The 22,111-nt window shown below is 37.0% G+C and overlaps 1 protein-coding gene across 2 annotated transcripts in view; it reads left to right on the forward strand.

Moving 5' to 3' along the window:
• Katnbl1 (katanin regulatory subunit B1 like 1) overlaps positions 1-14,302 on the forward strand; it is a 37,189-nt gene extending 22,887 nt beyond the window's left edge. The window contains exons 2-10 of one of the 2 annotated variants that reach the window (XM_076570296.1): positions 3,769-3,899; positions 4,391-4,431; positions 5,791-6,070; positions 7,341-7,459; positions 8,145-8,195; positions 8,286-8,375; positions 8,950-9,039; positions 10,217-10,310; positions 12,437-14,302. In XM_076570296.1, the coding sequence (XP_076426411.1) occupies positions 3,783-3,899; positions 4,391-4,431; positions 5,791-6,070; positions 7,341-7,459; positions 8,145-8,195; positions 8,286-8,375; positions 8,950-9,039; positions 10,217-10,310; positions 12,437-12,469 (915 nt within the window). In that variant the 5' untranslated portion in view covers positions 3,769-3,782 and the 3' untranslated portion in view covers positions 12,470-14,302. Of the gene's footprint in view, positions 1-3,768; positions 3,900-4,390; positions 4,432-5,790; positions 6,071-7,340; positions 7,460-8,144; positions 8,196-8,285; positions 8,376-8,949; positions 9,040-10,216; positions 10,503-12,436 lie in introns of those variants that run through there. The other variant, XM_076570295.1, reaches the window with a different exon arrangement.
• Positions 14,303-22,111: the final 7,809 nt, after the last annotated feature.

Consider the following 22,111-nt stretch of genomic DNA (forward strand, 5'->3'; position numbering starts at 1 on the left):
GCTTCCTGTTAACTGTTCTTTTATCTTAAATTAACCCATTTTTATAAATCTATACCTTGCCACGTGGCTGGTGGCTTACCGGCGTCTTTACAGGTTGCCTCTCCTGGCGGTGGCTGCAGTGTCTCTCCACCTTCTTCCTGTTTCCCCAATTCTCCTCTCTCTTTGTCCCGCCTATACTTTCTGCCTGGTCACTGGCCATCAGTGTTTTATTTATATAGAGTGATATCCACAACAGCTATGAACATAGCTGAGCATGTATCTTTATAGTATGAATCAGCATTCCTTGGGTATATGCCCAAGAGTGGGATGGCTGGGTCTTGAGGTAGTTCGATTCCTAATTTTCTGAGAAACCGCCATACTGATTTCCACAGTGGTTGTACAAGTTTACATTCCCACCAACAGTGGAGGAGTGTTCCCTTTGCTCCACATCCTCTCCAACATTGGTTGTCATTGGTGTTTTTGATCGTAGCCATTCTAACAGGTGTAAGGTGGTATCTCAGAGTCGTTTTGATTTGCATTTCTCTGATGATTAAGGATGTTGAGCATTTCTTTAAATGTCTTTCAGCCATTTGTAGTTCTTGATTTGTGAATTCTCTATTTAGCTCTTTAGCCCATTTTTTAATTGGACTGTTTAGTACTTTGATGTCTAGTTTCTTGAGTTCTTTATATATTGTGGAGATCAATCCTCTGTCAGATGTGGGGTTGGTGAAGATCTTTTCCCATTCTGTTGGCTGTCTTTTTGTCTTATTGACTGTGTCTTTCGCCCTGCAAAAGCTTCTCAGTTTCAAGAGGTCCCATTTATTAATTGTTGTGCTCAGGGTCTGTGCTGTTGGTGTTTTATTTAGGAAATGGTCTCCGGTGCCAATGCGTTCAAGAGTGCTTCCTATTTTCTTTTCTATTAAGTTTAGTGTAACTGGATTTATGTTTAGGTCTTTGATCACTTGGACTTGAGTTTTGTGCATGGTGACAGATATGGATCTATTGGTAATCTTTTACATATTGACATCCAGTTATGCCAGCACCATTTGTTGAAGATACTTTTTGTTCCATTATATAGTTTTGGCTCCTTTGTCAAAAACCAGGTGTTCATATGTGCATGGATTAATGTCAGGGTCTTCAGTTCGATTCCATTGGTCCGTACGTCGGTTTTTATACCAGTACCAAGCTGTTTTTATTGCTATAGCTCTATAGTAGAGTTTAAGGTCAGGGATGGTGATGCCTCCAAGGGTTGCTTTATCGTGTAGGATTCTTTTAGCTGTCCTGGGTCTTTTGTTTTTCCATATAAAGTTGAGTATTTTTCTTTCCAAGTCTGTGAAGAATTGTGTTGGGATTTTGATAGGGATTGCATTGAATCTGTAGATTGCTTTTGGTAAGATTGCCATTTTTACTATGTTAATCCTACCTATCCATGAGCATGGAAGATCCTTCCATTTTCTGATATCTTCTTCAATTTCTTTCTTTAGAGATTTAAAGTTCTTATCAAAAAGGTCCTTCACTTGTTTAGTTAGTGTTATCCCAAGGTATTTTATATTATTTTAATCAACATTCTTAAATCACTGAATCATGCTTCCTTCTCTAGGGTTTTTTTTTGTTTTTGTTTTTTTTTTTTAATTCTCTGAAATTTGGAGATGTACCTTCTAGGTCTGTTTTCATTCATTATGGTGACTCAGGTGGAGCTATTTTCATCTAGAAATTTGTGACCCTCAGTTTTGTATAGTTTTCTTAAATTTCCTTATTGATTTCTAATTGGTCTCTTTATTCTTCCTTGTACTTCTTTTTGTTTGGATGTTGGTTCCCTCTAAGCCCATCTTCTTATTCTTTTTATCATTTGCCTGTATGTTCTAGAAGATGCCCTGAAAATTCTCTTTTCAGTTTCTGTTGAGGTTTTTGGTTTGTTTTTTAATTTTTTTTTAATGTGGATGGGTGTTTTGCCTGCATGTATGTCTGTGCACCACATGCATTCAGTGCCCACTGAGGCAGGAAGAGAATGTCAGATCCCCTGTAACTGGAATTGCAGACCATGTGAGCTACCCATGTGGGTGCTGGAAATTGAATCCAGGCCATCTGGAAGAGCAGCCAGTGCTCTACACTGCTGAGCCATCTCTACATTTCTATCTATTTGATGTTTTTTCTTATTGTTTGTTTGCATGTTTGTTTCGGTCTTAATATATACTATTTTAAAATTTCTAACAATATTTTAATTGCTTTGTTTTTTGAAACTGGGTCTCACTTTATGCATCTCTGATTGTTATTATACTTATGAAGATCCTTCTGTCTCTACCCCCAAATGTATGATTCCAGGCATAAGCTACCACTCTTAGATTAAGACTCTCGTGTGTGTGTGTGTGTGTGTGTGTGTGTGTGTGTGTGTGTGTGTGTAAGCACCACTGTAAACTAGATACAGAAACTTCTTTGGCAACTTTTACTACCACTATATCCATGTTTTTAAGGGATGTGTGTATGTGTATGTATCCATAGGTTTATGTGTATGTATGATTTACTGTGGGGCTGGTCAGTGTTCCAAAGAACCATCGTTTTATACTCTTGTTAGAGTATATGATCTTGATTGTAAGCCTTCATAAGCCAAGTGGAAGAAAGAAGGTAAAGGGATTCAAAATTTAGCATGTAAACTCTTACTTGTTTCTTGATTTTTTTAGAATATGTTCTTTCAACTGCATTTATGCCTGATATTATTCTAAGAACTTGAGTTTACATTTTTCATAGAATAAAATTGTAGTCCTGGCACATACTAACCCCAACCATCTGGATACCCAGGTAGGAGAATCTGGAATATAAAGCCAGCCTGGGGTACAAATCAGGCATTTTGTCAAAAGGAAGCAAGCAAACAATAAAAACCACTTTGAATTTTGACTGGGCTGGGGAAGGGGGTTTATTGATCTAACCGTGCATTGATGATATTCAGTCAGTGTACTTGTTTTCTGGATTTCCTTTATCCTGACTTTCTGATGTCCTTGATAGTGCCAGTTTCTGAACTTTGATTCTGCTTTTCACATTTCTTTGCTGTGTGTGTGTGTGTGTGTGTGTGTGTGTGTGTGTGTGTGTGTGTGTGTTACATTGAAAAGACCTTCTAAGTCAGTTACCACTTTGGCTTTGCAGTTTCTAAATTGTTGCTCTTATCTCTTCTTTTTTTTTCCATAATGGTAATATTATGCCTTTAAAAACTACTTCTCATTTTAATGAAGTTTCAGAAGGACAGAAGTAGTTGGAAATGTTTAGTCCATTGTCTCTAACTAAGGGCATTCTTTGGGCGTTTTTTTAAAATGAGGTTTATATTTAGAGACCCTTTTATAGTCTAACTTCTGTGGTTTTGTCTTGCCTTGTTTCTCACTCTATAGCAAAACAGCCTCCAGACTAAGCCATGAGAAGGTAGAGACCCTTAAATTTCCTGGGATATTGTATGTTGTGCTTCTTCTATGTTTCAGGTTTCAGAAATATTTAAAACAAGGCTCATACTTGCATTTGTAGAATTTAGGAGGCAATGGCAAAGTTGAAACATTGAGTTTCAGGTCAGCCTGGACTGCTTCTCAGGAAAACCATAATCTCTGTATATTGTAGATTTGATGTACACACATACACACACACACACACACACACACACACACACACACACACACACGAAGTATGTCCTTTTTTACTGTTGAGCCTCATTTGCACAGCACAGAGCTGTTGATGTATGTGTATGTACATGCTATAAAAGATCAGGTTCTTGAATTTTTTTTAAATTTTCTATTATTTTTATTTTCTTAGGCACTTAAGAGATTATGGCATCTGACACCCACCATGTTAAAAAACGAAACTTCTCTAATAGTATTGAGGATCATCCCATTGATCTTCCTAGAAAGAGGATCTCTAATTTCACTAGTAAGAACATGAAGGAGGTAAGTAAGACACTTGAAACTATCAGATCTGTTTAATCTCTTAGATTAAGTAGAATTAATGAAGCATAACTATTACTATATTCCTAAAGTTATAAGGCAATTTTGGCAGGTAAGTTATTTTTATAAGCTGTAATATAAATGTTTTAGTTAACAAGGAACTGAGAGATGCCTTTTGTTCATTGAAAGGTTAATTAGCACTGAAATAATTTGCTTTAAACCACATTAAACTTGAACTGATTTATTAAGCACCCTTTAAGTTCAGTATATTACAAGTATTGTGAAAAGGGACGGGTAGATAGGTTGCTTTCCCAAACATACCAAAACACAATAGTGTACCTAGTGGTTGAAACCATGGTATTAGGACAAAGAAAACATTGACCTGAAAAAATATCCTGTTGAATTGTAAGCTGCATTGTTGACATCAGTCATAAAGTTGTTATAACTCTACTAAAGAACTGAACATGATGCCACTATTTACTTTGATTTTTCAGGTTAAGAAATCTCCAAAACAGTTGGCTGCTTACATAAGTAGGTAAGAGCTTTAAAGTTTGTTGGAAAATACTGGAAGTAGTTAGAGATGAAGACATAAAACAAATAAGTATTCTTTTTATTATAATTGTAGTTAACTTGTTGTCAAACAGTTCTCTGTGCCAGGCTCTGTACTACTGCATCAGTATTATCTGTTCCTTATGTAGATGCCATTATTCCTATACAGTGAAGAGAATACTAATAGTCAGAGGGAATAAGTGATTTGCTAAGGATCAGATAGCCAGAAAGTAGTAAAAATGGCCTGCATTCCCAGAGTTCCCAAGATGGCAGCTTTCTAAACTACGTGTATCCAAGGTGTGATCTGAGGACCCAGGACTCCCTGAGGCCCTTACAGAGAGTGTTTGAAGTCCTTGTTCACCTTGTCCATTTCTACTCTTTTACAAGTGTACAGTATAAGTTGTTCAGAAATAGCATAAAATTAAATAACAAGAGACCAAATAGAGATAAGAAATGAAAATACAGTAGTCTTCTGTTAATCTGAGACTCAAAAACTGATAAAATTGTGAAACAGCTATTTTCATAATTTTTCTGTTTGTTCTGAAAACCATATTTCTTTTGATAAAACATTCTATGATAGCATGTTTGTTAGTTAGCTTCCCAGTACTGTGACTTTTTATAGGGAAGAAACATTTTGGGGCCATTGTGGTACTGCATGCTTAGATTCCCAGCACTTGGGAGGCTGAGGCAGCAGAATTTTAGGCATGCACACTCTGCCTGAGCCACACAGGAAAAGACCCTGTTTCAGGAAAACTATTGCTTTTGGCTCCTGGCTTCAGAACTTCAGTCTAGGACTTGTTGCCTTTGGGTCTGTGTTGAGGCAGTTCGTCATGGTAAGAGAAAACTGCTTCTTACAGTGGTAAGGAAGCAAAAAAGACAAAATAATAAACAGTCCCAAAGGATCTGGAAACTGTTATACTCTATGAGATTGTCTGTGTTGTGTTCTTTTCATGCACAAAATTCAGTATGCTTCAGCTTAAAATAAATAAATTTAAAATATTCAAATGTGAATACTGTTTTACTTACTAGAAAATAAGTTTTAGTTGTTTAGAAAAACCTTAGATGTCTCAAAAGTGTTCCTAGTTTTCTGTTCCCAGAATGGCCTTTAATGTTTTATTGTAAAAACAGCAACTATTATCCTTTTTTGTTTTCATGTCATTCAACTCGCCACATTCTGTTCATTGCCTTCCAGATAATTTGTAACTTTTATTTTCCTCTTCAAAATAAGACTTTTTAAATTATTATCTTCTAATTTTAGTGGATTACAGTTGTAAAATGTAGCCAATTAAACCTTCATTTAAAAACTTTTCTTCGTTTCACTTAAGAAAATAAATTCTTTTTACAGAACAGTTGGACAAGCTGTGAAAAGCCCAGATAAACTGCGCAAGGTGCTCTATCACAAAAAGTTAGTTCGTCATCCCTTTCCAAATCCTTGTTACAGAACTAAGCAGTCCCCTAAAAGTGGGGGCTGTGACATGGCAAATAAAGAAAATGAACTGGCTTGTGCAGGCCATCTGCCCGAAAATTTGCGCCATGATAGTCGAACATTTGTAGTTAATGCCAGTGATTCTGGGTCTTCACAGACAGAAAGCCCATCATCAAAATATAGTGGTTTCTTTTCTGAGGTAAGTCATTTTTAGCTTAACTTTATTCATATTGTACTCCTGGGTTGCTTTGGTTTGGTTTTGGTTTCTTGTTTTTTTTCCCCCCTTGTGTTATTTCTCTTAGCAGATAGTCAACCATTAAATACATATTTGCATGATGATAATTTCCCTAAGACATTTGTATATATTAACACCCCCTCCCCCGTCTCTAAATTAACTTCTAAAATAGGATGAAATGCCTGACAGGCTACCATAAATATCCAAAATGACAAGTTGGCAAGGAGAAACTTAAAGAAAGGGGGGAAAGACATTTTGCCTTAAAAGGCAGATCACTGAAGTCTGCTATCCAGTACACTTGCTGGGTTCTTAGAACTGCCTGGTGGAAACTTGTGTCCACAAACCTGCTACTACCTCCTATAACTGTAAACTTAACTCTTAAGGAAAGCAATTATACAAATGCATATATTTACACACATCATGACATTCACAGAAACAGTTTAAATAGAAAAACCAGAGATACTCTAAATAAATGGTGATATGTAAAGACTAAAAATATGCTATTGCTTTTTGGTAAATGAAGTCAATGTGTATTTTAGCATTGAAAATGTTCATAGATTCATATGTTTATGTGTAGGCAAAAAGAAGAGTTTTTAAAAACGTTATTTTTAACTTTTGGATGTACCTATTTGTCATTGTGTAAAGCATAATTTGGAAGACACATTCCATTTTAATAGCTGTAACTTTCTGGAGAATGATGTCAGACACTTTTGCCAGTTGAGTATTCACTTTTTGTTTTAAATAATGTTGAGCTAAAGTTTTCATACCATGTATTACCTTACTTAAAAATACATTTAGATGGTGCATTTGTAACATTTCTAACAGGACAGAGCTCAGGTTCTCACCCCTCCCTCGTACTGCTCATTTGCTCATTTGCTTATATATAAGCATATATATATATGCTAGTGCTGCTCACTGGCCTATGCGCTTACCTTTCCCTGTACTCACATGCATAAAATTGGGTCAGCTAGAAATAACTTACTTTATAAATTACTGGGAGTTTTGAAAATTGGTAGCAAAGGGGAGGAGAAAAACGGTCCTAAATTTGTCACATCATTCATTTGCTGTATTCAACTGCAAACTGTAATATTCCTTTCTGAGGGTCAGTATAAGGCGTTGCCTTTGTATAATTTAAAGCTGTGTCTACCAGACTGTTTTCATTAAAAAAGAAAAAGAAAAAAAATCTGTGTCATGTTTCAATGTGGTTTTAACACATTAGATGATTGCCTTTCAGGTTTCTCAGGACCATGAGACAATGGCCCAAGTTCTGTTCAGCAGGAATTTGAGATTGAATGTAGCTTTGACTTTCTGGAGAAAGAGAAGTATAAGTGAACTTGTAGCTTATTTAGTGAGGTGAGTGTGACTTTTTGATCTTTATTTAACATGAATAGTTTTTAATGAGATATGAAAAGTGACTCTTTTAAAAAGCTCTTATTGGTTAAAAATTTAAACTATTGTATTTAGCATCCAGAGAGTCAGTATTATTTAAATTACATTCATCACCAATTTAAGTGTAATGAGGATACAGAAAACTGTTTTATCAGATAGAACAAAACTGTTACTTTTTCTGATTATCATTCTTATCTGTAAAACTAAATGTGGGAAACTTAGCATTTGAAAAAAAGAAACCCCTTGGGAATTTTAAGCATGACTTCATTTTATTTAAGTTTCTCAAATACTCCCTTACTGATACCTAATTGATGCCTCATTGAGTACTTACTTTAAAAAGATGTCATTCATTTCTTTCCATCTCTTTCTGTTTTCTCTTCCTCTGTAGCATTTACCATTAGCATCCTGCTCTGTGTATTTTACTTGTTTGTCTCTCTTTGAATAACTATCACCTTCTACAGCCACTCAGGCCTTGGAAAGCAAGCCCTGTCTCTGTTTTCCCCTTTATGTCTCAGTACTTGACTCAAGATAAATACTGAAGTTATTTGTTAGTAAGTATTGAATGCCTCCAAAGGAGGATGGGATTGTAATATGAATGTAAGTAAGGACCTCGGCTCTCTAAGCATTGGTGTCTGTCTTGTACTCACAGGATAGAAGACCTTGGAGTTGTGGTAGATTGCCTTCCTGTTCTAACCAATAGGTAAAAACAGTATTTTTTCAGAAAAAAAAGTAAGCTTTAAAGAAAAACACTGTAATTAGTTCATATTTTGTAACTTAGAATTTCCTTTAGTTTACAGGAAGAAAAGCAATATATCTCACTTGGCTGCTGTGTAGACTTACTGCCTCTAGTAAAATCTCTACTTCAAAGCAAATTTGAAGAGTAAGTACTAATCTAAATCTCCCTTTTTCTCTTTGAACATTCTCAATTCTGTGTTTGTGAATACATGGTAGGAGACTGGGCTCCATGGGATGTATATGATACTTGGTTTTTTAATTTAAAAAATCTGAGCTGCATTTTATTTATTGTGACAGAGGAGGTCAGAACAACTTGTAGGAGTTGGTTCTCTCTTCCACCATGTGAATTCCAGAGATTAACTGGACTGTCAGGTTTGGTGTCAGGTGTCTTTGTCCACTGAGCCCTCTCTCCAGCCTTATTGTTTCTATTTCCAAGGAGTTTCTAGTATGATTAGGAAAGAAATGTAAACAATAAAGGATAGTGACAAAAAGCATCTAAGAATAGCTGTGTAAACTATGGTTTTATAAAGAAGATCATGAAAGTAGTGAAATAACTTTTTCTTAAGGGAGAGGTAGGTGTATATATGGGGGCTTTTAGGTGGGGGAGTATCATCTTTTCTAAAGGCTTGTTATATATGGGGGCTTTTAGGTGGGGGAGTATCATCTTTTCTAAAGGCTTGTTATATGGAAACAAATTCTGTCAAAATATTTCATTTCAGATATGTAATAGTTGGCTTAAACTGGCTTCAAGCAGTAATAAAAAGGTGGTGGTCAGAACTCTCATCTAAATCAGAAATTACAAGTGATGGGTATGTATAGCTTTAAAGATAATTCATGTTGAAATTTCTATGGAAACATGTCTTAACTAAACAAAGTAGTGAGTTTATCCCATCATCATCATTGTATAATTTTATTCTCTTCATTTTCAGAGAAATCTTAAACTGGGGTGCTTTTTATTTATGAAGAACCACACAGAGCCCCTTAACTCCCTGTATCTCTTCTGCCAGAACACTAACTTTTATTTTATATTGTTGTTTGTTTTATTTTGTGACGGTCTCATTGTGTAGCCAAGGCTTATCTTCAAATTCAATAGTCCTTAGACCCAACTTCCTCATTGCAGAGTGTAAGACAGCACACCTATCTCAGCCCTTCCCTCAAGAATGAAAACCCACAGCAGTGGTTTAACCTTCATATGCACTGTACCAAAAAGAGAGAAGGAAACAGTTGCCCTTGGTGCAGTAGGAATTGGAGATATCCTGCCTGATCTCTATGAAAACAAAAACAAAAACAAAAAACGTTATAATCATCATGATTTGAATATTGTCTTAGCTTGAAATTAGGAGGCTTCTACACAGATGAGCTGGACTCTAAGCCAGGCATGGTGGAACACACCTATGATTCCAACACTGGGAAGGCCAAGGCTGGAAGACCACAGGTTTGAGGCTAGCCTAGGCTGCATAACAAAATAAAATTAAAATTAAAATAAAAAAAAAAGGAGGAGTCCCCCCCACCCCCCAAAAAAAAAGCCAGGCGGTGGTGGCGCACGCCTTTAATCCCAGCACTCGGGACGCCGAGCCAGGCGGATCTCTGTGAGTTGGAAGCCAGCCTGGGCTACCAAGTGAGTTCCAGGAAAGGCGCAAAACTACACAGAGAAACCCTGTCTTGAAAAACCCAAAAAAAAAAAAAAAAAAAAATAGGAGGAGGAACAAAGAAACAAAAAGCCAGACAGTCCTGAAAACTCTTAATTCTATAATCTTTGTAGACTCAGAATTTTCTGTGTCATACTCAAGATGTTCACATGCTACAAATACCTGCTTGTTGTGTCATCTACTTTTGTAACTAAATATCCTTGAATTTCTGTGCCTGGCTAGTACGACTTTAAGAAGTTGCTTGACTTTAGTGTATTTTTTTTACTGATATAAATTAAAAACAAGTCCATATCTTAGTATTTGCTTTCTCCGTTTTCTTTCTTTTTTTTCCTCTCAGAAATATTAAGCTTTTAAAGCAGCAGTTGAATGGATTATGGGAACAGGAAAACCATCTTACTTTGGTTCCAGGATATACCGGTAATATAGCTAAGGTAATCTGTATTTGTAATTTAAAAGTTAGACATGAATATAATAGTGATCTGTATTGATATGCTTGTCTTTTACAGGGAAAAGGTACATTGCTAGTTTAGATTTTAATATTTAAACTCCAAGAAGACATTGATAGTTATAATTGCAGAAAGAATTACTGGTAAAAAAGATTTCTGCCTACTGCTGGGTATTTGCTGTCATGAGTAGTTATTTACCAGGAAATAAAAGCATTGTATGGATTAAGGAAATCTTCATATCATTGGCTCATGAAATGTTGCTTGGATACCTATATAAAAAGGAACAAATGACATCAGGCATTAAATGTGTACCTATACATGATTGTACTCAGAATATTCCCTAATCCCTTTTATCCCTCTTTGCCTTACCTGTCTGTCTGTCTGTCTTTGTTTTTGTTGAGACAGGGTTTCACTATGTAGCCCTGGTTGGCCTGAAACTTGCTATGTAGACCAGGATGGCCTCAAACTCATATAAGTCTGCCTGCCTCTGCCTCCCAAATGCTATGACTAAAGTGTGTATTACCATGCCTGGCAAGAATCCTTTTGTTTGGTTGGTGGTTTTGTTTTTTGGATTTTTTTCAAGATAGAGTTTTTCTGTGTAGCTTTGGAGCCTGTCCTGGAACTCACTCTGTAGCCCAGGCTGGCCTTGAACTCACAGAGATCAGCCTGGCTCTGCCTCCCGAGTACTGGGATTAAAGGTGTGCACCACCACCGCCCGGCTTGTTTGTTTTTTTGAGACAGGGTTTCTCTGTGTAGTTTTGGTGCCTGTCCTGGACTAGCTCTGTAGACCAGGCTGGCCTCAAACTCACAGAGATCCACCTGCCTCTACCTCCCAAGTGCTGGGATTACAGGCGTGCGCCACCACCGCCTGGCTCGTGTTTTTAAAGTATACATAACACATTGCTATGAAGACCTTCGTAGAGCTGAGAAGCATGTTTCCTTAGAATTTTGCTTTTTTTTTTTTTATGTTATGGTTATTGAGATAAGGTCTGTGTAGGTAGGGCTATCCTTAACTCACTGTGAAGCCCACACTGGTTTTGAGATTACCATCTTCTTGCTGCAGCCCTCTATGTGCTGGGACCAGAGGAATGTGCTGCCAAGCCTAGCTATCTTAAATTCTCTTGTTATTAAAAAGGAAAAGCTTTCTTATAAACATGGCCTTAAGATACTATGATAATACTGAAAATTGTCAATTAATTTCAATGTAAGGTCTATAATAAAGTCTTCATTACAGTACCAGCCCCCAATATGTCATTTTAAAAAGTAATGTTTTCTTTGACAGTTTCATACGTGTGTATAGTACATTCTGGTACTGATCATAGCCTCCCACCACCTCCAGTCACCCTACTCTCCTAAGTCCCCATTCCACTTTTCTGTCTTTTTACCTTGCTTTTGGTTTTGTTTATGAGCTGTCCTCTCAGGCATCACTGAAGACAGTGGCTTCCTCTCCCACAGCAGTCCTTAAATGCTCCACTATGTCTTTTTTTTTTTTTTTTTTTTTCTTTTTCAGGTTAAACATCCAAGCAGATGACTGTAGGGTGGGGAGTGGATATGGAGAGGTGACTGGCTCAGTGGCTAGGAGCATGTGTTGTTTGTACAGAGGACATGGGTTCTCTTTCTAGTATCCATGTACTTTGCAGCTCAAAGCTTTCTGTAACTTCAGGTCCAAGGGATTCCGTGTCCTCTTCTGGATTCTTCTGGCACAATGTGTACATGTGGTGTACATACATACAAGCATGCAAACACTCATACACATAAAAATAATTCGTTTTTAAAAATGAGAGAAATGATATTGTCAAACTATGCTTCAGGCTTTGATTTATACAGCACTTACAGAGTTCCTGCAAATGTTAACTACAAAGTGGAGTTGTTTGAGCACAGGAATCAAAAACACTCACTTAGTATTTACTCAACATTATTGAACATGTACTATGTTCCAGGCCCTGCAATAAACAAATGCAGATAAAATTTTTGAATAAGATTTCTTCCTTCTTTTTAAAGGTTACAAAGGGAACTAGGGCAAATTAAGAAACAAAGCAGAAAAGAAAGAGGTTGTGTATGTTTGTATTTGCTTTATTAACTAATGGGATGTTTCTATTTTATCTTTTAAGGACGTAGATGCTTATTTATTACAGTTGCATTGAGAGATTTCATCTTCTAAAGAGTATTTGGCTATTCAAACAGTGCTGGATTATGTGATTTCCAGAAGTAGGTCTCTCCTGAGAACTGTGAACTGTTGAAGAAATAAAACCAATTTTTTCTTTTAAAAAGCCACATAATAAAACCACTAATGAAATCCTAACAATCTACTTCACATTGAAGTGGAAATATCCGGAAGGAGCAGCTTCAACTTCAATGAGGTGAAAGTGCACTATGAAGACTGTTCGCCTTTGCTGTACACAGATCTCTATGGCTGTTTGGTAGCGTTGCTTAAGAACTGCTGGGTCTTATCTCAATCCTGCAAAGAATATCAGTTATAGTATGCGAAAGCAAGACAGGACTTCTTACCAGGAACTATAAAGACCAATCATTAATTTTATTGTGTTTTATGAAGAAACACTTAAATGTGTGCAGCTATTTTCTTCTGTTGAAAAGACTTCGAAAGTTTAAAACATCATAGTAAGTAATATTAAATTTTTTTGTCCACGCTGATACCGTGTACAAATGCCTTAATTATTGATAAGCCAATGTGTTATAATACCAATATCTCTTTTTAAAAATTAAAAGCAACCATGCTTCTGGCATGATAAAATCATGGAATTAAATCAGGGGTTTACATTCATGTAGAATGTTGTTGTTGAAATATATTCTACACCATTTTTTAAACTTGAGAAATTTTTAGCATCTCTGATTTTTTTTTGCCAGAATCTTCCTGTTATGTTTGTATGTATGTGTTATCCTTATATAAAGAAAAAGGTGAATATGTATTTGTATGAATGTTTAACTGAAAATGTTCTTGGAGTTGGCTAATTTATATTCACTTTTTATTGTATATGGATTTCTAATATTTTTCATTTCTGTAACATTTAAACTTCATTTGAGTAAATTTACTAAATATTTCTATTTTTTGCTTTTTTTCAATTCTAATTTTATATGAAATCTAATTCTTTTTCACTACATGTGTTCTGAAAAGTTACATACATATTTCAGAATTGTTTACAGTTAATGCTGACATTGTACTTTAAGTTCCAACACATTGTATCACTACCTCCTCTAATGGTTAGTATGAAATCCCACCAAATTGTATGTGAGCATTTTTTGTTTTGTTTTGTTGTTTTTTTTATAATCACTTTTAGCATTAGTGTACTCAGTTCTGGAATACCTTAACAGTTCTGAATTGTACCTGTCTTAGAATTGCAGTTGAATTCTCCTGGTCCATCTATCATCTTTCTTGAATAAGGCTTTCAAACTTCCAGAAAAGATAAATCAACTTTCTCTTCATATTCTAATGTACTCCTTTAACATTTTAACACATAAACAGTGACTACTAATAAGCCTCCCCAGCATCTTTTCTTGCTATGAAAATGTTTAAAGTGTTACTTTTCACCAAATTCTGTTTTTGTATAGCTATCATTCCAGATAGCTATGTACTCCACAGAATGAACATTGGTTGTAGTAATTGATTATCATGTCCTCAGATTAGAGTCATTCCAGATGACTGCAATTTTGTGGTTAAGAGGTGAGGTATGTAAGAAATCATTTTTCAGGATGTAAGAATTTCATAAACCTGCATCATCTCTGAAACCTGAAGGTGGGAAATACAACCTTTCTTTCTTAGTTCTTTAGTTTTCATGGTCTTATTGAACCGTTTGGACAGGTTAACATGGGTGGAGTGTGATACTAATGAGACTAAGGATTTGAGTCTCTGATCCTTTTAAGTTCATTAACCTTTCACATGTATGAAGTCATTCCATGGCTTCAGATTGCACTTTCCCTTCAGTATCCATCTAATAAATTCAGTGTGTGATCACAAAGAATGTGGTGTGCATAGTTTACTTCTCAAAGAGAAATAGAATGATTGATTTGTATGATAGTATAGATTTCCAGTTTTGAGGGGAACATACTCAAAGTAAGATCTAATATACCTTATAATTTTTAGTTGCACAGTATGAAATAACATGGATCAGATTATTGACTAAACAGTGTCTTTGAAAAAATATCGAAGTTCAATTAAATGAAGTATCAATAAAAATTGAGTAAGAAACAATACTATTGTTTTAACAGAATGCTTATGCCTAAATGTGTTTGCTGACATGGAGTAAAATGGCATGCTCTATTTTGTATGCTCGGAATAATGTAAGAAGCAGCCTTATGGGCTGGAGAGATGGCTCAGCAGTTAGGAGCACTGGCTGCTCTTCCGGAGGTCCTGAGTTCAATTCCCAGCAACCACATGGTGGCTCACAACCATCTCTAATGAAATCTGGTGCTGTCTTCTGGCATGCAGGCATGTATGTTCGCAGAACACTGTATACATAATAAATAAATAAACCTAGAAAAAAAAAGCTTTACCTTGCAAATATTACAGCTAGATTATTGAGGTGATAGAGGATTGGTATCAAATAATTTGCACCCACTACAGATAAATTGATTTTTGTAATATGTCATGGTCAGAATAAGACTTAAAATTGGGAAGCAAGTATTAGCAGATAGCTTTTTAAAATAATTTTTGGCAGCAATTTAAATAATTGGCATCAGTTTTATGTATAAATCCTGAAATGTGGGAATTTGGATGTGAGTATCTGAGGAGTTACAATACTAGAACTAAACTCTAAGGTCTACTAAGGAATTAAATGCTAATGACTCTAAACATGCTCAATACATGCCATGTCAGAACCCTCACCATGGTTGTCTGCCTCCATTGCTGTATTTCTAGCCATTAAGTCGGTAGTTCTCTGAAATTGATATGATTAACATTAGCCATAATTAATTGGAAGGATTCTTGCCTATTGAATGCTGATAATAGAAATCACATTTAAGTTTCTGGTTACTTACGTTAGTGAAGGAGTTTGAAAAAGTATTATTTAAGCTAATATTTCATTAGGTACTCCTGGTTCTCTTCCTACTTAATGAAATGGTCCTGTCAGTTGGCTGTTGTCCATAGAAAGATGAAAAGAGTAAGAACCACAAATCTGACTCTGTAGTGGACTTATGGCATGACTTCTAGCACAGAGTTATTTTCTGGATTCTTTCAGATGGAGGTAGTATCATGTATTGATAGGTGTTTGCTGATATGTGTTCTTTAATTTTTTTATCCATAAAATTTTAAAAATTCTTTCCAGTAGTCTCCTCTTCCCCCTTTTATTTTGCAACAGTAGTATACAGTAAAAAGTTCATTCCTAAGCCTGCCCTGGTGGCACAGGACTATAATCCCATCACTGGGAGTCAGAGGCAGGTGATTTCTATGGGTTTGAAGCCAGCCTGATCTACATAGCAAGTTCAGGCCAGCAAGGGCTACAGAGTACGACTTCTGTCTCAAAAAAAAAAAAAGCAAACAAACAAAAATTATCCCTAAATATTATATTTCTAATTTATATCTGTATTGAGTCACTAACAACACTATAGCAATAGAAAAGAACGTTGTACATTGCATATCCAGTATACTGGGTATGTTTTCCAGTACTGTATTTGACATAGTTTAAAAGTCAGTATATTAAAATACTATCTTCATAATTTTCTCTGAGTCAAGGCATTAAGCTAACAATATCTTCTAAAAACCAAACTTTAGTAAAAAGTATGTACAACCACTCACAGAACATTAAATCATGTTCTCCCTTGAAGACAGGAATTACTACAAGACAAAGTGATATGGCTGCTGTTTACCTGTAGTTCCAGTAAAAGCAACACCACAACCACTGACAGATTTTTTTTTTTTTCAAAATCTGTCATCAAATATTGCTTTGAACTGGGCGGTGGTGGCACACACCTTTAATCCCAGCACTCGGGAGGCAGAGCCAGGTGGATCTCTGTGAGTTCGAGGCCAGCCTGGGCTACCAAGTGAGTTCCAGGAAAGGCGCAAAGCTACACAGTGAAACCCTGTCTCAAAAAAAAAAAAAAAAATATTGCTTTGATATTGCAGAATTTTTTATTCTCTGAACTGTTTTCAGATGAGAACTTCCAAAGTCCAGATAAGGATTCAGCCCCCAAATGGACTTGCTCAAGTACTTGTTTCTTTTCTTTTCTTTTCTCCCTAGACAGGGTCTCTCTGTATAGCTCTGGCTGTCCTGGAACTTGCTTTGTAGACCAGACCAGGCTGGCCTCAAACTTGTAGAGATCTGCCCACCTCTGCATCCTGAGTGCTGGGACTAAAGGCTTGTGCCACTACCACCCAGCTCTGATCCTTAAACTTTAAAATACTGTGTTTTCATTCAAGAATTGTGTGAATTTTTTATTTATACCAAAGTTCTTAGAAGAGTTGTTTTTTTCCAGATAAGAAAGAGACACTAGTCCCAGAATATGCTGAACCACCAGAGCTGGAAGCACATAGCACATAGCACAAAGGCTGTTACATTTGTTTTCTCTGCTGTATGGTCTCTGCATCCCACGTAAAAGCTGTACAAATGAAGACTGCTTATAAAATGCAATGGGTATTTTCATATAATGTGTGAAATACGTAAATTCTCGTAATTGAAGAGTGTTCCCTGGGTTTTCCACTTTTATCTAGAAATAATTGAGAATCATTAAAGTGATTTTAAATTCATTTTTAAAGTCACAAAAGATACATACTGATTTCTGAAAGTAGTCCCCCCAAAATTAAACATGTATTAATCTACCCCATGGTTAACCACTTGGTCTTGTTCTTATAGATTTTCTTCTATGTGTACATATATGCATTCCTGTATGTATGGGTATATTCATGCACTCCCCTGTCTTTCTGTCTCTGTCTCTCTATATCTCTCTGTCTCTCTCTTGTGTGTGTGTATGTTTGTGTGTGTGCGCGTGAGTGTGCACGTGCATGCTTGGTTTTGATGGATAGCCTTGGCTATCCTAGAACTTACAGTGTAGATAAGGCTGGCCTCGAACTTGGAAATTTACCTGCCTTTGCCTCGAAAGTGCTGGGATTAAAGGCACGTGCCACCACGTCCAGCTGAATGTATATTTTTAATCCAAGTTAATTTATACTTTACCTACTGACATATATTTGATATGTGGTTTCCTGCTTTCATTACTGAAGAAGACTGAAGGTAACTGGAAAGCTTTTTTTCTTTATTCGCGGGGATTTGGGGTGAAAGGATCCACTGTGTGTTGCAAGCCTGGAATTCACTGTGTAGTGTGCAAGCAGGAAATTAGTTCTTCTGCCTCTGTCTCCCAAGTCCTTGGCATTATAGGTATGCCCTGCCACCATGCTGATGAACATGGTGGTTGTTTATCAGAACTCTTTATATTCTGAGCAATTACTATTGACTTTTTGGAAAAGGCAAAAAATAGGGATTGTTTGGGGGTTTTGCTGTTTGGTTTGGTTTGGTTAAGACAGTCTCTTACTATGTAGCCCAGACTGGCTTTGATAATCCTGCTTTAGCCTCCTAGGTCCAGGGATTATAAACTTGTGTCACTATGTCCAGCTAAAGAATTACCTTGAAAACAGTCTTAGTTTGTGATTCTGCTGTTTTGACCATTGCTTGTCAGCTTTTTTTTAATGTCAGAAAGTTGTCTTATAATGAGAAACAGTACAGGGCTAATGAGATGGTGGAACCCAAATAGTGGAAAAAGAGAACCAACTCTCAGAAGTTGTCCTTTGATCCACATACATGGACCTTGGCACATACATGCGTGCACATACTAAATAACTAAATCAATGGGAACAAATGTGATTTGTCATGCCACTACTTTTATTTTTAAGATAGTGTCTTGTATAGTCCAGACTCCTCTTAAACTCTAGATTCTCCTGCCTCAGCCTCCTGAGTGCTACAATCACAGAGGTGTGAGATCACCTCCAGTTAACGTTTGTTTAAGCCATCCAGAATTTCAGTTTTTGCCCTGATACGTTTCCTCAAGCGAGGAAACCGTTTTCTAAGCAGTAGCCCATTCTCTTTAAGTATGAAATAATCTATAACTATTCAGTCAGTGTAGAATTAAGAGTTTACTGAAGATCCAGAAGATCAATTCCTGATATCAGTACTTTCAAAATATTTTCTACCAAGAGTTTAATAAACTGCTTCTAATAGAACAGTTTTCATTCCTGCCTAAATATTGTTCTTTTGGTGGTATTAGGAATCAAATCTAGGGCCTTTTGCATGCTAGCAAATTACCAGTGAACAATAACATAGTCTATAATCTTAGTTTAACAGTAATCATTGTACTCTGTCTTGGGGGAAAACGGCTTTTGTCTAGAAATAGATAAAAGTTAATAATCAGAACGAAGATAATCAGTTAATAAGAACTAAGGTAACATATATATGTATATTTATATATTTGTGTGTGTGTGTGTGTGTGTGTGTGTGTGTGTGTGTGTGTGTGTGTGTGTGTGTGTAGACAAGGCACAGTGGCTGGTGCCTGAAATCCCCACACTTAGGAAACCAAGGCAGGAGAATGAGAAGTTTAAGCTCAGCCTTGTATTCATGGCAAGTTCAGGCCCCAAAGGATAAACATTGAGAGCCTGTTGGGAATTACAGCAACAACAAAAACCTCAATATTACCCTGTGCATACATAGTTACTACAACCAGCCAACAAGGTTATTGTCTTCTCATGGGGAGCAAAGGAGTGGGATTTTCTAGTAGACAGATGTAGTGTTGACTTACCACTGTTGTCATTGGCTTATTAAGGTTTTTATACTATTACATAGGTAGAATTTTTGAGCCTTTGTCAACTCTGAAATCACCTTTTATATTAGCTTGTTTTTTTTTAAAGATGCATTTAAATGTTTTAAAGAATTAGCAATATAATTCTGCATATTATTCATAAAGTTACTGGTCATCTTAACCTAGTACAGATTCAAGTTTTTTAGCATAGTATTGGCATGCATCTATTTAATACTGGTTTTTGAGAAGCTCAAGTTCAAAGCCAGCCAGAGTTTGGGATACCCTACTTCAGTAAACAACAGAAAGATCCAGTAGATTTTTTGTGTGTGTGTGATTTTTATTTTTTTTGTGATTTTTTTTTATTATTATATTTAGTAAAGACTTTTTTTTTTTTAAATTCACTTTGTGTATGTGATGTGTAGGCATGAATGTCATGGCATATATGTGGCGGTCAGAGAACAGCTCTGTGGAGTTGTTTTCCCTGCTTTCCCATGGGCTCCTGAGATCAAACTCAGGTTGGCAGGCTTACAGTATCAGACAGCAACTCCCTTTGCCCACTGAGCACTCCCTCTGGCTTCTAGATTCAGGGTTTCTGACTTAACACATAAGCCAACAAATAGCAAAACACAGGCAGAAATTGATTAGTATCTTACACTTTTAAAATAGTTTATATTTTCAGTTTTGTCTTTTATGAAGAGCTTTTTAAAGATAAAATTTGCTTGTTAAAAGTAACTACATGCACATATAGCTTGAAACAAACTAATTTGTTAGGCTTTTAATAATACATAAGAGGCTGGGATAATGGCTCAGTAAATTGCTTGCTATGCAGGCTTGAGGACCTGAGTTCTGATCACCAACTCCCATGTAAAAGCCGCTGTCTGTGGTGGTGCTTGCCTCTAATCTCAGCAATAGGGAGGTAGAGCTAGGGAGGTAATAGATAGAACTCAATAATTCTTTGAAAATATAGGTTGATATGGGAATTACAGATTTCATGTTTGATTGACTTGCAGCATGGTGCCTTTCTTTAAAAGCTAATGCAGCTGTTGTTTAGTGTGATCTGACAAACTGCGATATATCTTTGAAATCAAATACTTTAATTAAAGGGTATTTATAAAATATACAGTTTCCATGAGCTTCTGCAGCAGCTGGCACTCCCATTTGTCATATCACGTGTGGCTTAAGTTTCTAGTTGATAATATCTCTTAAAACAATCTCCTGTGTCACCTTCTGAGAATAAAAGCCACAGCTGACTACATGGTAAGAGAAAACTTCCTCAGACCATTGCAGTAATATGTATTAGCAGTGATCTGAGAGCTTTAGAACTAAGCTTATGAATATCCATATGCAACTGTTAGAAAAAGTGCCAATGATAGCAGTAAAATGCTTGGTTTATCACACAGTTTCATACAAGAATAGAGTCTCAGAATCCAAATACACTCTGAATTTTTTTTCCAGTTGAACCTCTTTTTCATTCATTCTGATTCTGTTCTCTAAAGGCATACTTCAGGTTTCCCCAGACTTTTATTGGAGAATTAAGATGGTTTTGCACCCCCATTCAAGCTAACCTGTTGCAAGGGTATGTTAACATTCTCCATGTGTCATTACCTGTGGGTATGCAGCACAAACATTGAACTGCCAGGTTGTCAGGTACCAGTGGGATGAAGGTGAGGCTGCCCACAAGCTGCAAATTCCTTGTTGTGTTTTGACATAGAGCACAGAGGGTAAATTATTCTCTACCTCAAAAAGTTGTAAGTGCACCATAGTTCTAAAGTCATACTTTGGAAGTCTTAAATGTTAACCTCCACTCTTGGAAGTTCCAAAACTAAGCAGTTTCGTACTCAAATGTAATGTAGTGTACTGCATTACAACCAGGGTTTGGTTTGGTTTTTCTTCTTTTTCTTTTTTTTTTTTTTTTCATATAATTTTTTATTTAAAATTTTTTTTCTTTCCTTTTATGTACCAACCCCTGTTCTTCCAGCCTCCTCTTCTCCCGGTCCCCCACCACCACCACCTATTCCCATCCCACTCCCATCCCCTCCTGATAGAGGGTAAGGCCTCCCTGGGGTAGTCAACACAGGTTGTCATACCATGTTGGGGCGGACCTAGCCCCTCCCCCCTGCATCAAGGCTGAATAAGGCATCGCACCATGGGGAATAGGGTCTAAAAGCCAGTTCGTGTACCTAGGTAAGTCCTAGTCCCATTGCTGGGGACCCACAAACACATCAAGCCACACAACTTTCACCCACATTGAGAGGACCTAGTTCGGTCCCATGCAGCAGGCTCCCCAGCTGTCAGTCCAGAGTCCATGAGCTCCCATTAGCTTGGGTCAGCTATTTCTGTATTTCTGTGGTTTTTTTCCCATCATGATTCTGCCCCACCCCCCTGCTCTTAAAACCCTTTGTCCCTCTTTAACTGAACTCCAGGATCTTGGCCAAGTGCTTGGCTATGGGTCTCTGCATCTGCTTCCATCAGTTACTGGATGTAGGTTCTATGATGACAATTAGGGTAGTCACCAATCTGAGGACAGGGGAAAGCTATTTCAAGCACCCTCTTCACCATTGCTATGGCTCTTAGCTGGGGACAGTCTTGTGAGTTCTTGAGGTTTTCTCTGGCTGCAGGTTTCTTCCCATCCCCTTCATGGTACACTCTGTCAAGATGTCTCTTTCATTGTTCTCCCTCCCTGTCTCCCCCATGTTCCCACCTCCCATCCCTTCCACTCTATTCCCCCCCTCTCAGTTTACCCAGGAGATCTTAACCCTTTCCCCTTCCCAGGGCAGTCCATGTGTGTCCCTCTTATCTTCTTGTTTTTCATTGGGGTTTTGTAGGCAGGGTTTCATATGTAGCCCAGGCTCAAATTTTCGAGCTGCTTGTCCCAGCATCCCAGCTGCTGGGATTAGAGTCATGGGCCACCACACCCAGCTCAGCTTTTTCTTCAGACCAGGAGAGGGAAGTTGTTTACTCTTGTATCAGTAGGTACCTTGAGCCTTTTATAATCAGCATATTTGTAGAATGGGAGTTCCTGGGAAGGTTTCCTGGTGAGAATTTTATCC

Source organism: Peromyscus maniculatus, chromosome 4 (genome assembly GCF_049852395.1).
Source record: "Peromyscus maniculatus bairdii isolate BWxNUB_F1_BW_parent chromosome 4, HU_Pman_BW_mat_3.1, whole genome shotgun sequence".
Taxonomy (NCBI): Eukaryota; Metazoa; Chordata; class Mammalia; order Rodentia; family Cricetidae; genus Peromyscus; species Peromyscus maniculatus.